Source organism: Convolutriloba macropyga, chromosome 3, assembly GCF_964194025.1.
Source record: "Convolutriloba macropyga chromosome 3, txConMacr16.3, whole genome shotgun sequence".
Classification (NCBI taxonomy): domain Eukaryota; kingdom Metazoa; phylum Xenacoelomorpha; order Acoela; family Convolutidae; genus Convolutriloba; species Convolutriloba macropyga.
In genome coordinates this window covers 57,496,486-57,514,388 of record NC_134470.1, presented here as the reverse complement: position 1 = coordinate 57,514,388, position 17,903 = coordinate 57,496,486, and the positions used below count along the sequence as shown (strand labels likewise).

The 17,903-nt window shown below is 30.6% G+C and overlaps 1 protein-coding gene across 1 annotated transcript in view; it reads left to right on the top strand.

The window, feature by feature from the left end:
• LOC142336674 (protocadherin Fat 4-like) overlaps positions 1–17,903 on the top strand; it is a 172,603-nt gene that overhangs the window by 65,449 nt on the left and 89,251 nt on the right. The window contains exons 9-11 of the mRNA XM_075385584.1: positions 13,539–13,781; positions 14,522–14,715; positions 17,616–17,769. Of these exons, the coding sequence (XP_075241699.1) occupies positions 13,539–13,781; positions 14,522–14,715; positions 17,616–17,769 (591 nt within the window). The remainder of the gene's footprint in view (positions 1–13,538; positions 13,782–14,521; positions 14,716–17,615; positions 17,770–17,903) is intronic.

Sequence of the window (17,903 nt, the reverse complement as noted above, 5' to 3'; positions counted from 1 at the left end):
TTCTCTAGAGCTTGTACATTAAGAGGAAAAAAATGATGTACAATTGACCTTTGATGACTCATACATATGTTATATGAGCAAAACTGATGTTTTTCAAAGCAGTTTTGTGTTAGTTTTTACTAATGGAACAACTTTTCCTTAAGAATTTTTCCTCTAGGACTTGTACATTAAGAGGAAAAAAATGATGTACAATTGACCTTTGATGACTCATACATATGTTATGTGAGCAAAATTGATGTTTTTTAAAGTAGTTTTGTGTTAGTTTTCACTAATGGAACAACCTTTTCTTAAGAATTTTTCCTCTAGGACTTGTACATTAAGAGGAAAAAAAATGAAGTACAATTGACCTTTGATGACTCATACATATGTTATATGAGCAAAACTGATGTTTTTCAAAGTAGTTTTGTGTTAGTTTTCTCTAATGGAACAACTTCTCCTTAAGAAATTTTTCTCTAGAGCTTGTACATTAAGAGGAAAAAAATGATGTACAATTGACCTTTGATGACTCATACATATGTTATATGAGCAAAACTGATGTTTTTCAAAGTAGTTTTGTGTTAGTTTTCACTAATGGAACAATTTTTCCTTGAGAATTTTTCCTCTAGGACTTGTACATTAAGAGGAAAAAAATGATGTACAATCGACCTTTAATGACTCATACATATGTTATATGAGCAAAATTGATGTTTTTAAAGTATATTTTTGTTAGTTTTTACTAATGGAACAACTTTTTCTTAAGAATTTTTCCTCAAGGACTTGTACATTAAGAGGACAAAAATGATGTACAATTGACCTTTGATGACTCATACATATGTTATGTGAGCAAAATTGATGTTTTTTAAAGTAGTTTTGTGTTGGTTCTCACTAATGGAACAACCTTTTCTTAAGAAATTTTTCTCTAGGACTTGTACATTAAGAGGAAAAAATGATGTACAATTGACCTTTGATGGAACAACTTTTCCTTAAGAATTTTTCCTCTAGGACTTGTACATTAAGAGGAAAAAAGTGATGTACAATTGACCTTTGATGACTCATACATATGTTATGTGAGCAAAATTGATGTTTTTTAAAGTAGTTTTGTGTTAGTTTTCACTAATGGAACAACCTTTTCTTAACAAATTTTTCTCTAGGACTTGTACATTAAGAGGAAAAAAATGATGTACAGTTGACATTTGATGACTCATACATATGTTATGTGAGCAAAATTGATGTTTTTCAAAGTAGTTTTGTGTTAGTTTTCACTAATGGAACAACCTTTTCTTAAGAAATTTTTCTCTAGGACTTGTACATTAAGAGGAAAAAATTGATGTAAAATTGACCTTTGATGACTCATACATATGTTAAATGAGCAAAATTGATGTTTTTTAAAGTAGTTTTGTGTTGGTTCTCACTAATGGAACAACATTTTCTTAAGAAATTTTTCTCTAGGACTTGTACATTAAGAGAAAAAAATGATGTACAATTAACCTTTGATGGAACAACTTTTCCTTAAGAATTTTTCCTCTAGGACTTGTACATTAAGAGGAAATAAGTGATGTACAATTGACCTTTGATGACTCATACATATGTTATGTGAGCAAAATTGATGTTTTTTAAAGTAGTTTTGTGTTAGTTTTCACTAATGGAACAACCTTTTCTTAACAAATGTTTCTCTAGGACTTGTATATTAAGAGGAAAAAAAATGATGTACAATTGACCTTTGATGACTCATACATATGTTATGTGAGCAAAATTGATGTTTTTCAAAGTAGTTTTGTGTTAGTTTTCACTAATGGAACAACCTTTTCTTAAGAAATTTTTCTCTAGGACTTGTACATTAAGAGGAAAAAATTGATGTACAATTGACCTTTGATGACTCATACATATGTTATATGAGCAAAAGTGATGTTTTTTAAAGTAGTTTTGTGTTAGTTTTTACTAATGGAACAACTTTTCCTTAAGAATTTTTCCTCTAGGACTTGTACATTAAGAGGAAAAAAATGATGTACAATTGACCTTTGATGACTCATACATATGTTATGTGAGCAAAATTGATGTTTTTTAAAGTAGTTTTGTGTTAGTTTTCACTAATGGAACAACTTTTTCTCAAGAAACTTTTCTCTAGGACTTGTACATTAAGAGGAAAAAAATTGATGTTCAATTGACATTTGATGACTCATATATATGTTATGTGAGCAAAATTGATGTTTCTTAAAATAGTTTTGTTTCAGTTTTCACTAATGGAACAACCTTTTCTTAAGAAATTTTTCTCTAGGACTTGTACATTAAGAGGAAAAAAATGATGTACAATTGACCTTTGATGACTCATACATATGTTATATAAGCAAAATCGATGTTTTTTAAAGTATTTTTGTGTTAGTTTTCACTAATGGAACAACTTTTCCTTAAGAAATTCTTCTCTAGGACTTGTACATTAAGAGGAAAAAAATGATGTACAATTGACCCTTGATGACTCATACAAATGTTATGTGAGCAAAATTGATGTTTTTTAAAGTATATTTGTTTTAGTTTTCACTAATGGAACAACTTTTCCTTAAGAATTTTTCCTCTAGGACTTGTACTTTAAGAGGAAAAAAATGATGTACAATTGTTCTTTGATGACTCATATATATGTTAAGTGAGCAAAATTGATGTTTTTTAAAGTATATTTGTGTTAGTTTTTACTATTGGAACAACTTTTCCTTAAGAAACTTTTCTCTGGGACTTGTGCATTAAGAGGAAAAAAATGATGTACAATTGACCTTTGATGACTCATATATATGTTATGTGAGCAAAATTGATGTTTCTTAAATTAGTTTCGTTTTAGTTTTCACAACTGGATAAACTTTTCCATAAGAAGTTTTTCTCTAGGACTTGTACATTAAGAGGAAAAAAATGATGTACAATTGACCTTTGATGACTCATACAAATATTCTGTGAGCAAAATTGATGTTTCTTAAAGTAATTTTGAGTTAGTTTTTACAATTGGAACAACTTTTCCTTAAGAAATTTTTCTCTAGGACTTGTACATTAAGAGGAAAAAAATGATGTACAATTGAGCTTTAATGACTCATACATATATTCTGTGAGCAAAATTGATGTTTCTTAAAGTAATTTTGAGTTAGTTTTTACTATTGGAACAACTTTTCCTTAAGAAATTTTTCTCTAGGACTTGTACATTAGGAGGAAAAAATGATGTACAATTGACTTTTGATGACTCATATATATGTTAAGTGAGCAAAATTGATGTTTTTTAAAGTAGTTTTGTGTTAGTTTTCACTAATTGAACAACTTTTCCTTAAGAAATTTTTCTCTAGGACTTGTACATTAGGAGGAAAAAAATGATGTACAATTGACTTTTGATGACTCATATATATGTTAAGTGAGCAAAATTGATGTTTTTTAAAGTAGTTTTGTGTTAGTTTTCACTAATTGAACAACTTTTCCTTAAGAAATTTTTCTCTGGGACTTGTACATTAAGAGGAAAAAAATGATGTACAATTGACTTTTGATGACACATACATATATTATGTGAGCAAAGTTGATGTTTTTTAAAGTAATTTTGAGTTAGTTTTTACTATTGGAACAACTTTTCCTTAAGAAATTTTTCTCTAGGACTTGTACATTAAGAGGGAAAAAATGATGTACAATTGACCTTTGATGACTCATACATATATTATGTGAGCAAAATTGATGTTTTTTAAAGTAATTTTGAGTTAGTTTTTACTATTGGAACAACTTTTCCTTAAGAAATTTTTCTCTAGGACTCATTAGGAGGAAAAAAATGATGTACAGTTGACTTTTGATGACTCATATATATGTTATGTGAGCAAAATTGATGTTTTTTAAAGTAGTTTTGTGTTAGTTTTCACTAATGGAACAACCTTTTCTTAAGAAACTTTTCTCTAGGACTTGTACATTAAGAGGAAAAAAATGATGTACAATTGACCTTTGATGACTCATACATATATTCTGTGAGCAAAATTGATGTTTCTTAAATTAGTTTTTGTTTTAGTTTTCACTAATGGAACAACTTTTCCTTAAGAAATTTTTCTCTAGGACTTGTACATTAAGAGGAAAAAATGATGTACAATTGACCTTTGATGACTCATACATATATTATGTGAGCAAAATTGATGTTTTTTAAAGTAATTTTGAGTTATTTTTTACTATTGGAACAACTTTTCCTTAAGAAATTTTTCTCTAGGACTCATTAGGAGGAAAAAAATGATGTACAGTTGACTTTTGATGACTCATATATATGTTATGTGAGCAAAATTGATGTTTTTTAAAGTAGTTTTGTGTTAGTTTTCACTAATGGAACAACCTTTTCTTAAGAAACTTTTCTCTAGGACTTGTACATTAAGAGGAAAAAAATGATGTACAATTGACCTTTGATGACTCATACATATATTCTGTGAGCAAAATTGATGTTTCTTAAATTAGTTTTTGTTTTAGTTTTCACTAATGGAACAACTTTTCCTTAAGAAATTTTTCTCTAGGACTTGTACATTAAGAGGAAAAAAATGATGTACAATTGACCTTTGATGACTCATACATATATTATGTGAGCAAAATTGATGTTTTTTAAAGTAATTTTGAGTTAGTTTTTACTATTGGAACAACTTTTCCTTAAGAAATTTTTCACTAGGACTTGTACATTAGGAGGAAAAAAATGATGTACAATTGACTTTTGATGACTCATATATATGTTAAGTGAGCAAAATTGATGTTTTTTAAAGTAGTTTTGTTTTAGTTTTCACTAATTGGACAACTTTTCCTTAAGAAATTTTTCTCTAGGACTTGTACATTAGGAGGAAAAAAATGATGTACAATTGACTTTTGATGAATCATATATATGTTAAGTGAGCAAAATTGATGTTTTTCAAAGTAGTTTTGTGTTAGTTTTCACTAATTGAACAACTTTTCCTTAAGAAATTTTTCTCTAGGACTTGTACATTAAGAGGAAAAAAATGATGTACAATTGACTTTTGATGACTCACATATATGTTATGTGAGCAAAATTGATGTTTTTTAAAGTAGTTTTGTGTTAGTTTTCACTAATGGAACAACCTTTTCCTAAGAAACTTTTCTCTAGGACTTGTACATTAAGAGGAAAAAAATGATGTACAATTGAGCTTTAATGACTCATACATATATTCTGTGAGCAAAATTGATGTTTCTTAAAGTAATTTTGAGTTAGTTTTTACTATTGGAACAACTTTTCCTTAAGAAATTTTTCTCTAGGACTTGTACATTAGGAGGAAAAAATGATGTACAATTGACTTTTGATGACTCATATATATGTTAAGTGAGCAAAATTGATGTTTTTTAAAGTAGTTTTGTGTTAGTTTTCACTAATTGAACAACTTTTCCTTAAGAAATTTTTCTCTAGGACTTGTACATTAGGAGGAAAAAAATGATGTACAATTGACTTTTGATGAATCATATATATGTTAAGTGAGCAAAATTGATGTTTTTAAAGTAGTTTTGTGTTAGTTTTCACTAATTGAACAACTTTTCCTTAAGAAATTTTTCTCTAGGACTTGTACATTAGGAGGAAAAAATGATGTACAATTGACTTTTGATGACACATATATATGTTAAGTGAGCAAATTTGATGTTTTTTAAAGTAGTTTTGTGTTAGTTTTCACTAATTGAACAACTTTTCCTTAAGAAATTTTTCTCTAGGACTTGTACATTAGGAGGAAAAAAATGATGTACAATTGACTTTTGATGAATCATATATATGTTAAGTGAGCAAAATTGATGTTTTTCAAAGTAGTTTTGTGTTAGTTTTCACTAATTGAACAACTTTTCCTTAAGAAATTTTTCTCTAGGACTTGTACATTAAGAGGAAAAAAATGATGTACAATTGACTTTTGATGACTCATATATATGTTATGTGAGCAAAATTGATGTTTTTTAAAGTAGTTTTGTGTTAGTTTTCACTAATGGAACAACCTTTTCCTAAGAAACTTTTCTCTAGGACTTGTACATTAAGAGGAAAAAAGTGATGTACAATTGACCTTTGATGACTCATACAAATATTCTGTGAGCAAAATTGATGTTTGTTAAAGTAATTTTGAGTTAGTTTTTACAATTGGAACAACTTTTCCTTAAGAAATTTTTCTCTAGGACTTGTACATTAAGAGGAAAAAAATGATGTACAATTGAGCTTTAATGACTCATACATATATTCTGTGAGCAAAATTGATGTTTCTTAAAGTAATTTTGAGTTAGTTTTTACTATTGGAACAACTTTTCCTTAAGAAATTTTTCTCTAGGACTTGTACATTAGGAGGAAAAAATGATGTACAATTGACTTTTGATGACTCATATATATGTTAAGTGAGCAAAATTGATGTTTTTTAAAGTAGTTTTGTGTTAGCTTTCACTAATTGAACAACTTTTCCTTAAGAAATTTTTCTCTAGGACTTGTACATTAGGAGGAAAAAAATGATGTACAATTGACTTTTGATGACTCATATATATGTTAAGTGAGCAAAATTGATGTTTTTTAAAGTACTTTTGTGTTAGTTTTCACTAATTGAACAACTTTTCCTTAAGAAATTTTTCTCTAGGACTTGTACATTAAGAGGAAAAAAATGATGTACAATTGACTTTTGATGACTCATACATATATTATGTGAGCAAAGTTGATGTTTTTTAAAGTAATTTTGAGTTAGTTTTTACTATTGGAACAACTTTTCCTTAAGAAATTTTTCTCTAGGACTTGTACATTAAGAGGGAAAAAATGATGTACAATTGACCTTTGATGACTCATACATATATTATGTGAGCAAAATTGATGTTTTTTAAAGTAATTTTGAGTTAGTTTTTACTATTGGAACAACTTTTCCTTAAGAAATTTTTCTCTAGGACTCATTAGGAGGAAAAAAATGATGTACAGTTGACTTTTGATGACTCATATATATGTTATGTGAGCAAAATTGATGTTTTTTAAAGTAGTTTTGTGTTAGTTTTCACTAATGGAACAACCTTTTCTTAAGAAACTTTTCTCTAGGACTTGTACATTAAGAGGAAAAAAATGATGTACAATTGACCTTTGATGACTCATACATATATTCTGTGAGGAAAATTGATGTTTCTTAAATTAGTTTTTGTTTTAGTTTTCACTAATGGAACAACTTTTCCTTAAGAAATTTTTCTCTAGGACTTGTAAATTAAGAGGAAAAAAATGATGTACAATTGACCTTTGATGACTCATACATATATTATGTGAGCAAAATTGATGTTTTTTAAAGTAATTTTGAGTTAGTTTTTACTATTGGAACAACTTTTCCTTAAGAAATTTTTCACTAGGACTTGTACATTAGGAGGAAAAAAATGATGTACAATTGACTTTTGATGACTCATATATATGTTAAGTGAGCAAAATTGATGTTTTTTAAAGTAGTTTTGTGTTAGTTTTCACTAATTGAACAACTTTTCCTTAAGAAATTTTTCTCTAGGACTTGTACATTAAGAGGAAAAAAATGATGTACAATTGACCTTTGATGACTCATACATATATTATGTGAGCAAAGTTGATGTTTTTTAAAGTAATTTTGAGTTAGTTTTTACTATTGGAACAACTTTTCTTTAAGAAATTTTTCACTAGGACTTGTACATTAGGAGGAAAAAACTGATGTACAATTGATTTTTGATGACTCATATATATGTTAAGTGAGCCAAATTGATGTTTTTTTAAAGTAGTTTTGTGTTAGTTTCCACTAATTGAACAACTTTTCCTTAAGAAATTTTTCTCTAGGACTTGTACATTAGGAGGAAAAAAATGATGTACAATTGACTTTTGATGAATCATATATATGTTAAGTGAGCAAAATTGATGTTTTTTAAAGTAGTTTTGTGTTAGTTTTCACTAATTGAACAACTTTTCCTTAAGAAATTTTTCTCTAGGACTTGTACATTAAGAGGAAAAAAATGATTTACAATTGAGCTTTGATGACTCATACATATATTATGTGAGCAAAGTTGATGTTTTTTAAAGTAATTTTGAGTTAGTTTTTACTATTGGGACAACTTTTCCTTAAGAAATTTTTCTCTAGGACTTGTACAAAAAGAGGAAAAAAATGATGTACAATTGACCTTTGATGACTCATACATATATTATGTGAGCAAAATTGATGTTTTTTAAAGTAATTTTGAGTTAGTTTTTACTATTGGAACAACTTTTCCTTAAGAAATTTTTCTCTAGGACTCATTAGGAGGAAAAAAATGATGTACAATTGACTTTTGATGACTCATATATATGTTATGTGAGCAAAATTGATGTTTTTTAAAGTAGTTTTGTGTTAGTTTTCACTAATGGAACAACCTTTTCCTAAGAAACTTTTCTCTAGGGCTTGTACATTAAGAGGAAAAAAATGATGTACAATTGACCTTTGATGACTCATACATATATTCTGTGAGCAAAATTGATGTTTCTTAAATTAGTTTTTGTTTTAGTTTTCACTAATGGAACAACTTTTCCGTAAGAAATTTTTCTCAAGGACTTGTACATTAAGAGGGAAAAAATGATGTACAATTGACCTTTGATGACTCATACATATATTATGTGAGCAAAATTGATGTTTTTTAAAGTAATTTTGAGTTAGTTTTTACTATTGGAACAACTTTTCCTTAAGAAACTTTTCTCTGGGACTTGTACATTAGGAGGAAAAAAATGATGTACAATTGACTTTTGATGACTCATATATATGTTATGTGAGCAAAATTGATGTTTTTTAAAGTAGTTTTGTGTTAGTTTTCACTAATGGAACAACCTTTTCTTGAGAAACTTTTCTCTAGGACTTGTACATTAGGAGGAAAAAAATGATGTACAATTGACCTTTGATGACTCATACATATATTCTGTGAGGAAAATTGATGTTTCTTAAATTAGTTTTTGTTTTAGTTTTCACTAATGGAACAACTTTTCCTTAAGAAATTTTTCTCTAGGACTTGTAAATTAGGAGGAAAAAAATGATGTACAATTGACCTTTGATGACTCATACATATATTATGTGAGCAAAATTGATGTTTTTTAAAGTAATTTTGAGTTAGTTTTTACTATTGGAACAACTTTTCCTTAAGAAATTTTTCACTAGGACTTGTACATTAGGAGGAAAAAAATGATGTACAATTGACTTTTGATGACTCATATATATGTTAAGTGAGCAAAATTGATGTTTTTTAAAGTAGTTTTGTGTTAGTTTTCACTAATTGAACAACTTTTCCTTAAGAAATTTTTCTCTAGGACTTGTACATTAAGAGGAAAAAAATGATGTACAATTGACCTTTGATGACTCATACATATATTATGTGAGCAAAGTTGATGTTTTTTAAAGTAATTTTGAGTTAGTTTTTACTATTGGAACAACTTTTCTTTAAGAAATTTTTCACTAGGACTTGTACATTAGGAGGAAAAAACTGATGTACAATTGATTTTTGATGACTCATATATATGTTAAGTGAGCCAAATTGATGTTTTTTTAAAGTAGTTTTGTGTTAGTTTCCACTAATTGAACAACTTTTCCTTAAGAAATTTTTCTCTAGGACTTGTACATTAGGAGGAAAAAAATGATGTACAATTGACTTTTGATGAATCATATATATGTTAAGTGAGCAAAATTGATGTTTTTTAAAGTAGTTTTGTGTTAGTTTTCACTAATTGAACAACTTTTCCTTAAGAAATTTTTCTCTAGGACTTGTACATTAAGAGGAAAAAAATGATTTACAATTGAGCTTTGATGACTCATACATATATTATGTGAGCAAAGTTGATGTTTTTTAAAGTAATTTTGAGTTAGTTTTTACTATTGGGACAACTTTTCCTTAAGAAATTTTTCTCTAGGACTTGTACAAAAAGAGGAAAAAAATGATGTACAATTGACCTTTGATGACTCATACATATATTATGTGAGCAAAATTGATGTTTTTTAAAGTAATTTTGAGTTAGTTTTTACTATTGGAACAACTTTTCCTTAAGAAATTTTTCTCTAGGACTCATTAGGAGGAAAAAAATGATGTACAATTGACTTTTGATGACTCATATATATGTTATGTGAGCAAAATTGATGTTTTTTAAAGTAGTTTTGTGTTAGTTTTCACTAATGGAACAACCTTTTCCTAAGAAACTTTTCTCTAGGGCTTGTACATTAAGAGGAAAAAAATGATGTACAATTGACCTTTGATGACTCATACATATATTCTGTGAGCAAAATTGATGTTTCTTAAATTAGTTTTTGTTTTAGTTTTCACTAATGGAACAACTTTTCCGTAAGAAATTTTTCTCAAGGACTTGTACATTAAGAGGGAAAAAATGATGTACAATTGACCTTTGATGACTCATACATATATTATGTGAGCAAAATTGATGTTTTTTAAAGTAATTTTGAGTTAGTTTTTACTATTGGAACAACTTTTCCTTAAGAAACTTTTCTCTGGGACTTGTACATTAGGAGGAAAAAAATGATGTACAATTGACTTTTGATGACTCATATATATGTTATGTGAGCAAAATTGATGTTTTTTAAAGTAGTTTTGTGTTAGTTTTCACTAATGGAACAACCTTTTCTTGAGAAACTTTTCTCTAGGACTTGTACATTAAGAGGAAAAAAATGATGTACAATTGACCTTTGATGACTCATATGTATACTATGTGAGCAAAATTGATGTTTTCCGACTAGCAGGTTTTGATCCGTGGATGAGTTATATAGGTTGAAATGATGGAGGAGCTACATGAAGACAAAAGAAGTTTTTTAACTTACTTTGCACACGTTTTCTGTTTTGAACCACTCCTCTTGCTTAGGGATGCGCTCTGATGATAGACAAACAAAATGCTGTTCGTCTGGTTTCTAGATGTTCTCCTTTTTTTGCTTTCTGATTTGTTTTTGAAGCGCTCGGAATTCAAACAAGAGTTTTTTCCGTCTTTTGTGTTTTTGTATTCTCTGCAACCAAAGTGACAAAAAAAGATGTTGTTACACCCAACTGTTCTTCTTGACACCACTCCTTTTTCTGATAGATCCTTCAAAACTAAAAACAATATGTTTCTATACTTTTCGGATTCCTCAAGGACCTAACTTCTTAGTATAACTTCAAACGATGATTTCTTTTCAAATGGTGAATTAACCTGATTTAAATTGCAGGAAGTTTGTCTCAACTTGTGTTCTTTCTACTCGACGATTGTCTTCCCTGTCAATTGGTCTTTGCTGGACAAAACAACAGTTGATGAGGTCAAAGTTTCAGTAAATTATTATCTTTCAAAATGCTTTTTTTGTTCCTTTTTTATATAAATTCTATTGAAGAATCAATTACTTCCTTTTATCGTGTTCGAACTTGTTGTTTTCGGATACAAACTTCGTCAAAAAGTAATACGTCTGAATCATATGGCTTATTGTGTAATAAATGAAAGGGAAGTCTATTAACAGTCTGAGCCAGACGAGTTCGAGTTCGAGTTTGAGTTTGTGTTCTAAAAATAGCCCTTAGGCAATAATTTCATCAGAAAGTAGAACGCTTCCTACCCAGACGTTTCACATGTAGTTATAAAACAAAATCTTCAACGTGAGTCTGCATATACCAATACATAGATTATTCACATTAGACACCCAGATTTCTGCTACTGCGCAAAAGTGTTCACTGGATTTATAGCCCTCAGAGATTTGTATACAAGCAATCTTCTTCACAGGGTTTAAATATCCCTCATAAACTTATAAACTTGTGTTCTTCAAATTTGCGTAAGCAGGAATTAAGCATGCATTCGCAATACCTATATATATAGTTTATTCACATTAGAAGCCCAGATTTCCACGCAAAAGTGTTCATGACAAATATAGAGTGGATTTATAGCCCTTAGGCATTTGTATACAAACAGTATTCTCCACAGTGTGTTTATATACCTTATTAAAGAGGCAAGCCAACATGTCCTGTTCAAAAAGGTAAGTCCATTAATTTTTCAGGCAACAATCCTAACATACGGGGAATAATTGCCAAGAACTTTTCATCCGCGCGCATGATCGAACATGTTTGGGGAAAATGTGCCAAAAAGTGATCCAGGGTGTATAGGTTTGTTACTACTTATATATATATATATATATATATATATATATATATATATATATATATATATATTTCCCATTTGTTTTTTTTTGGTCTAAATGTCACCTTGTCTCACTAAGGACATATACTTTTGAGTGAATTGAAATGTTTATCGGTTCAACTTAGTTTTTATGTGGTGCTAATTTGACTTTAGTAATTTTTTTTAGATAAATATATATGGATATAATTAATGCTTTGTTCTGCTTGGTTTTGCTTGGCTTTGTTTTTCTTTTTGTTTATTATTTGTTTTTTGTTTTTCTTTTCTGGTAGTTTTGTTAATGACATATCTCATTGGCTCTCTAAGACGGCCTTGTTTAATTAGTGTAATTGTTTGAGTGTGAAGTAACTTTTTATTCTTTCATCAATTTTTTTCGAGATAAGTTTAGTTTTCTGAAAGCTTTCTATCGCTTCCTCTTTTAGAAGAAAATTGAATCTAAAATGTAGATGAGCGGGGTCCAAATAATATGCGGAAGCGCAAATTACGGAGCCTCTTTGTTTTTTTCTCGATTATAGATTCTAAGAGTTTCGCCCAATTGATTAAAATAATTTATCCGTAAGCTACCCACACAAAAGCTAAGTTTGAATTTTTATCTACGTTGGCGAAATAATAATTCTTCCCGTATGATTTTTGTATCCTTAAGGAAGCTACAAAGTGCTTATCATTTCTTGCAAGATATGAATTTATTTAAAACAATTTTTCTTCTCGTGAAATGTGAAATTCAATTAAACACTAGTAAGACAAATATGAATACACGTAAAATATTGCTGAAATTAAACATGTAAATCCCGTGTCTAGGAAGATTTTTGTCTTCCAAGACATTTAAATTGATTATTTATATTCATAACTTTTTTATGCTAATAACGTAATCAATTTTTTTGCCTTTTCCAGAAAACAATTAACTTTTTGTCAAATTGTCACCAGCTCTAATATCACAATTGACTTGGTTGTTTATATGTTTACAAAGAATTTTAAAAACTGTTTTCATGTCAAGTCTGGGCATGTGAACCGATCATTTGAAACGTTTTAACGCTGTACGCTCTTGTCATTCTCTTGTTTTAAGATTATAAATTAGAATTTTTTTGAACAGTACTTTTTTGTTGTTTTCTGTGCAAAAATTCTGAATGTTGCTAGTGGTAAATTACGTAAACAGCTACATCAAATTTTGAAAAAATTTAACTTTGCTTTTCGACTAATCAGCATTTCTTTTACTCTTATGACACCAATTCTTATAAGATGTTATCATATTCCACAATAAAATATTGATAAAAACAGTTTTTTGATGTGGAGAATCTGAGAAGTTGAAATTTCACCGTGTAAGACATGACAAAGTGTCCTAAAAGATGTTAGTCAGGCGTGCCATAATCTGATCATAATCAGATAAAAGTTGATAGAACGTCCTAAGAATGTTGCAAGATCTCACGATGAAAATATCTCAAATATTTGTTGCTGTTTATAGAAGGTCACTGGGGCATAGACCCGTTGGAGGGGTACCTTTACAACATCTACCCTCTGGACTACGAGGCATATACCAGGTACGAGTTGAGAATCTCAGTGCAGAGAGAGGACGGGAGTGGATCTGAACCAGCTGCAACAGCCACACTTACTATCTCTGTCGGCAATGACAACGACGAAGTGCCAACATTCACTACAAATGCCTTTGCATTCACAGATCTCACCACTGGAACAAACACAAATCCAAGTAAGATACTATGCATCGAATTTGGCTATTTTTTTGAAAAAGCAGCTTTTGCAAAAGTTGATGGGAATGACCCCACAAAATAAAACCCCGCACAGAAATACTGTCTTCCTGTGGAAAAAACTGCGCGGAAGTTAACCCCCAGGGATGAAATAAAAGCTCTCTGAAAAGAACTCTTAAGAGGTGGAAAACTAAATGTATTCACATATAATTGGAAATGGATCAAAATTTTTCTTAAAATGATCAAAATTTATGAAATCTTTCAATCTAAAATATTTCAATTAACTAAAGTATACATTTGAAGAAAAAGAGGTGTCTTATTCTACGGGGTACGCTTTTTAGACCCAAATTACACTCGGGCTCTTTTTGTCATTAAATAGTCGGGCTCTTTTTCGCATTACTCAATTTCAACGGAAATTATACCGAAATAACACCGAATATTTAATCGAAATGATACCGCGTAAAGATGAAACAAGATTTATTGTGCTAAGATCTTGATAAAATTTTTGGGATGAAAACGTAAAGTTATGTTTGAACATGCACGTTATGTATTCGCATCTATTCGCACATTCAAGAAATAAGTCAACTTTCAAAGATCTCACCAGGGTTAAATAAAGTCTGGATTTAAGTTATCATGAGAAGTTAGCAATATCTTAAGAAATTTCAAGATCCGTCATGTCTCGCCAGGATATTTTTCTTCAAGCTTAGACAATCATGATTTTCGCTGTATTCTATCTTTCAAGCATTGCCCCAATACAAGACATTAGCAGAGGGTGCTGCAGCCCAGGATCTAGGCACCTTCAGTGTCAATGACGCAGATGCAGACGAGGTACTCACAGTGTACATTGAATCAGTCTTCCCTGGCGAGGCTGTGAACCCATTCGCCGTGTCCTGCTCAATTCTGTCATGTGACTCATCAGGAACATTCAAAATTGAGGTGATCTAGATTGTTTTACTTCCTTTCAACCCAAATCAATTAACCCCGATGTTTTAAACATAATTCTTTTCAATCCTATATTATTTAGTCCCGCATTTTTTTTTTACTATGTGCAGCTCAAATCTATATTATACCTATGCGAAAATTCTTATCTTATTTGCTAAGTGTATTAACAGTCTCGTAATTAACAGACTGAAGTAAACAGACATCACAGGGTCCTGAAATACAATGATCTGCCAATTGAATGGAAAACTGGAAGGTCTCTTCCCTGACCAGCAGATAAAATGACCATTAAGAGCGGAACCAGCGAAAACAGTTTGATAAGTTAGAGACAGGATTTTAAAAGTAACACTAAATGGAAAAATACTTTTGTTGTTAAAGAAATGAAAACTGATATTTCCAATGAAAAACGCAAAAGCAGGAGAACAGATAAAGTGGCACAATAAAAACATTTCTTGACACATAAAAGATAAGCCGAAGCAAAAACAAAAGAAACCTTTGATCTCAATCTCAACAACAAATGTTTTAGTCAATACCGTTTTGGTAAATTTTTGGCAACAACCCAAATGCATGCCCAAAAATGAGATTGATTGGCCACTTATACCTAAAAAAAACACAAAAATGACAAAACAAATTCAAAAAAGAACGTGGAAAAATTTAAAAATTCTTTTATAACTTGCTTCCTTTTTGGTTAGTAAAAACATGAAAAACAGCATAATTTTGGGGTCTAGGAAATAAAACCCACGGAAATAAACTCCCATTTTAAATTGGAAATTTGGTCGTGGTTATTTGTTCTTTTGTGATAGTTTCTTATCAAGTCTCACGGGCCTCTAAGGCATGGCCATGGCTCGGGAGGCATGGCCAAATGCGCTAAATGCACAGCTCGTTGAAAACCAAGTGGGGTTTATGTCCATGTGGGTTTTTTCCTGAAATTGAATGTTTTTTTCCGAAACCGTAATTTTGGCCTCATAAAACTAAAGATGTAGATTTTTTTGTCTTAACTTTAGGATTTCTTTCTACTTTAACAGAGTTAGCGCTTGAAAAACCACCAAACCAGCTCAGAGACTGTAGCAAATGAATACACAAGGTTTACCAATTACCTGTTTATTCTGTTTGAATTGCTCAAAAGTATCAAAACAATATGCAATCACATCTTACAAAAAACATGAAAAACCAAATGCTCAGAAAACCAAATGAGTCTGAATCTAAAAAAGTGCAACGTTGTTGCCTTCAAGGGGACTGCGTCAGTTGCACTGGGAGGGCATATTCTTAATACAGCGGCAGTGCAAAAAGACCTTGGAATACAGGTCTCCGAATCTCTTAGCTGGGCGTGTCATGTAGAGAAGCGAACCACCAAAGCTCTCAAGTGTTTCTACATGATCAAAAGAAGCACGCTCCACACTACAGCTTGGCAAACCAAGAAAGCAATTTATCGTAGTTACATAGTACCTATTGTGTCATATGGAGCTATCCTATTCAAGGCTAGCAAAACCGATCTGCGAATCATTGAAAACGTGCAGAAGAGAGCGGTTAAATGGATTTTCAATAGAAAAGACATTGACTACAAGACCAGCTTGCAAATCCTGAATCGTCTACCCCTCTCTCTTTATCACGAGCTGCATGTACTATTAACCTTCATATCCATCGTTAAGAACAAAATTGATGTTGAATGGAGGAACTACGTTAGCGTTGGGGAACAGCAAATTACCAGAGCTGGTCAAATCACTCAGTATAAATGCAAAGTTTACAAGTTGCAAAAGCAAGAAAGTGATTTCTGGTATAGGGCTGCCCACCTCGCAAATTTATTCGGCCGGTATCTTTCAGGAGATGTGTGCGAAACACCGAATATCAAGGGGAAGCTTTCTGATGTTTACTCATTTTACTTCGATCAAAAATATGACTTCAACAATGTCTGCACTTGGAGGATTTTCTGCAACTGCTCGGACTGCAGAGACCTTAACAAACTGAATCTGTGACAGTAATTACCAAACAGGGAACTTATGAAACCCCTGGGACTGAATCCCTAAAGCCTTTATTATTATTTTTATTATTATTAAACAAACAATACACAGCCGGACGATTCTTGAAACAGAAGCTAAAATCTCTTTTTGTATTAATTTCTTCTCTCAGTTTTGAACATCAATCGTTCCTATAAAACTCTTTTATACGAAATGACGCGATCCTCATTTTTACAAAAAGAATTAATTACAACTGTAGGTGTTGTATAAAAAGTTTTCTGTGTTACATAAAAACTTCGTTGTCATATTTTCGCCTTTTTATACGTAGCTATTGATTCCGCCCTACGTTGCCCAATTTTTAGTTTTTAATTTCAATGTATCCTAGTAATAAGATATCCAATGCCCTTTCAAGTGTTTAAGTGTTTTATAAATTCAAAAAGCAGGAAACGTGAAAAGAATTGGAATGGTCACCATTTTTTTTTCGGGAATACAAAAACGTGATAAATCGCGTGAGGTTTCTATTCAATTTGTCCTTGGCACCATTTTTAGATCTTTGCACAAACTATATCCCAAATTTAACTCAACAACTGGAAGATGTCGGGACAGCATAAGGTTCCCAGTCTGTGAAAAATTTGTAGGGTAGCGCTTAATTGGAAATATTTCTGATGTGTTCAGACCTATAATTGTTCGCTGTTTTTTTTCTAATTGAAATTTTTGGCGATTGGTTTGGAAGGTAACCAATAAAACTATCTACTAATAAACGCGGAGTGTCAACATCAAATATACAATGAAACATGATACATATTCATACTACCCAACGGATTAACAACAATCAGATTGGGGCTTCTTGCGCATCACGGCATTGGATTTTCTGGCATATAGAGTATTTTGCCGTTGGGTTAAACTTCTAGAAATCAGATTCCAACAAAAAATTGTTTTAAGTTGCTGCGAGCGGCAGAACTGGACACAGACGTGGCAACTAGACTTCTCTCCGATCACTATGTGGTGACAATAGCAGTGACAGACACAAAGTATACAGCCAGGAACTTCTTCTATCTCTCTATCACACCTAGCAATGACAATAGCCCTACAATTGGTAAGCGCTTTAATGTTGCGGGTCGAGGTAATTGCTGAAATTTTTGGTGGTGAAAAATGTGGATTTAGTGGTCAAACTATATAGTTTCCTTTGTATCTGTTCTCTTAATGTACTAAAAATTGGACCAATGTTTT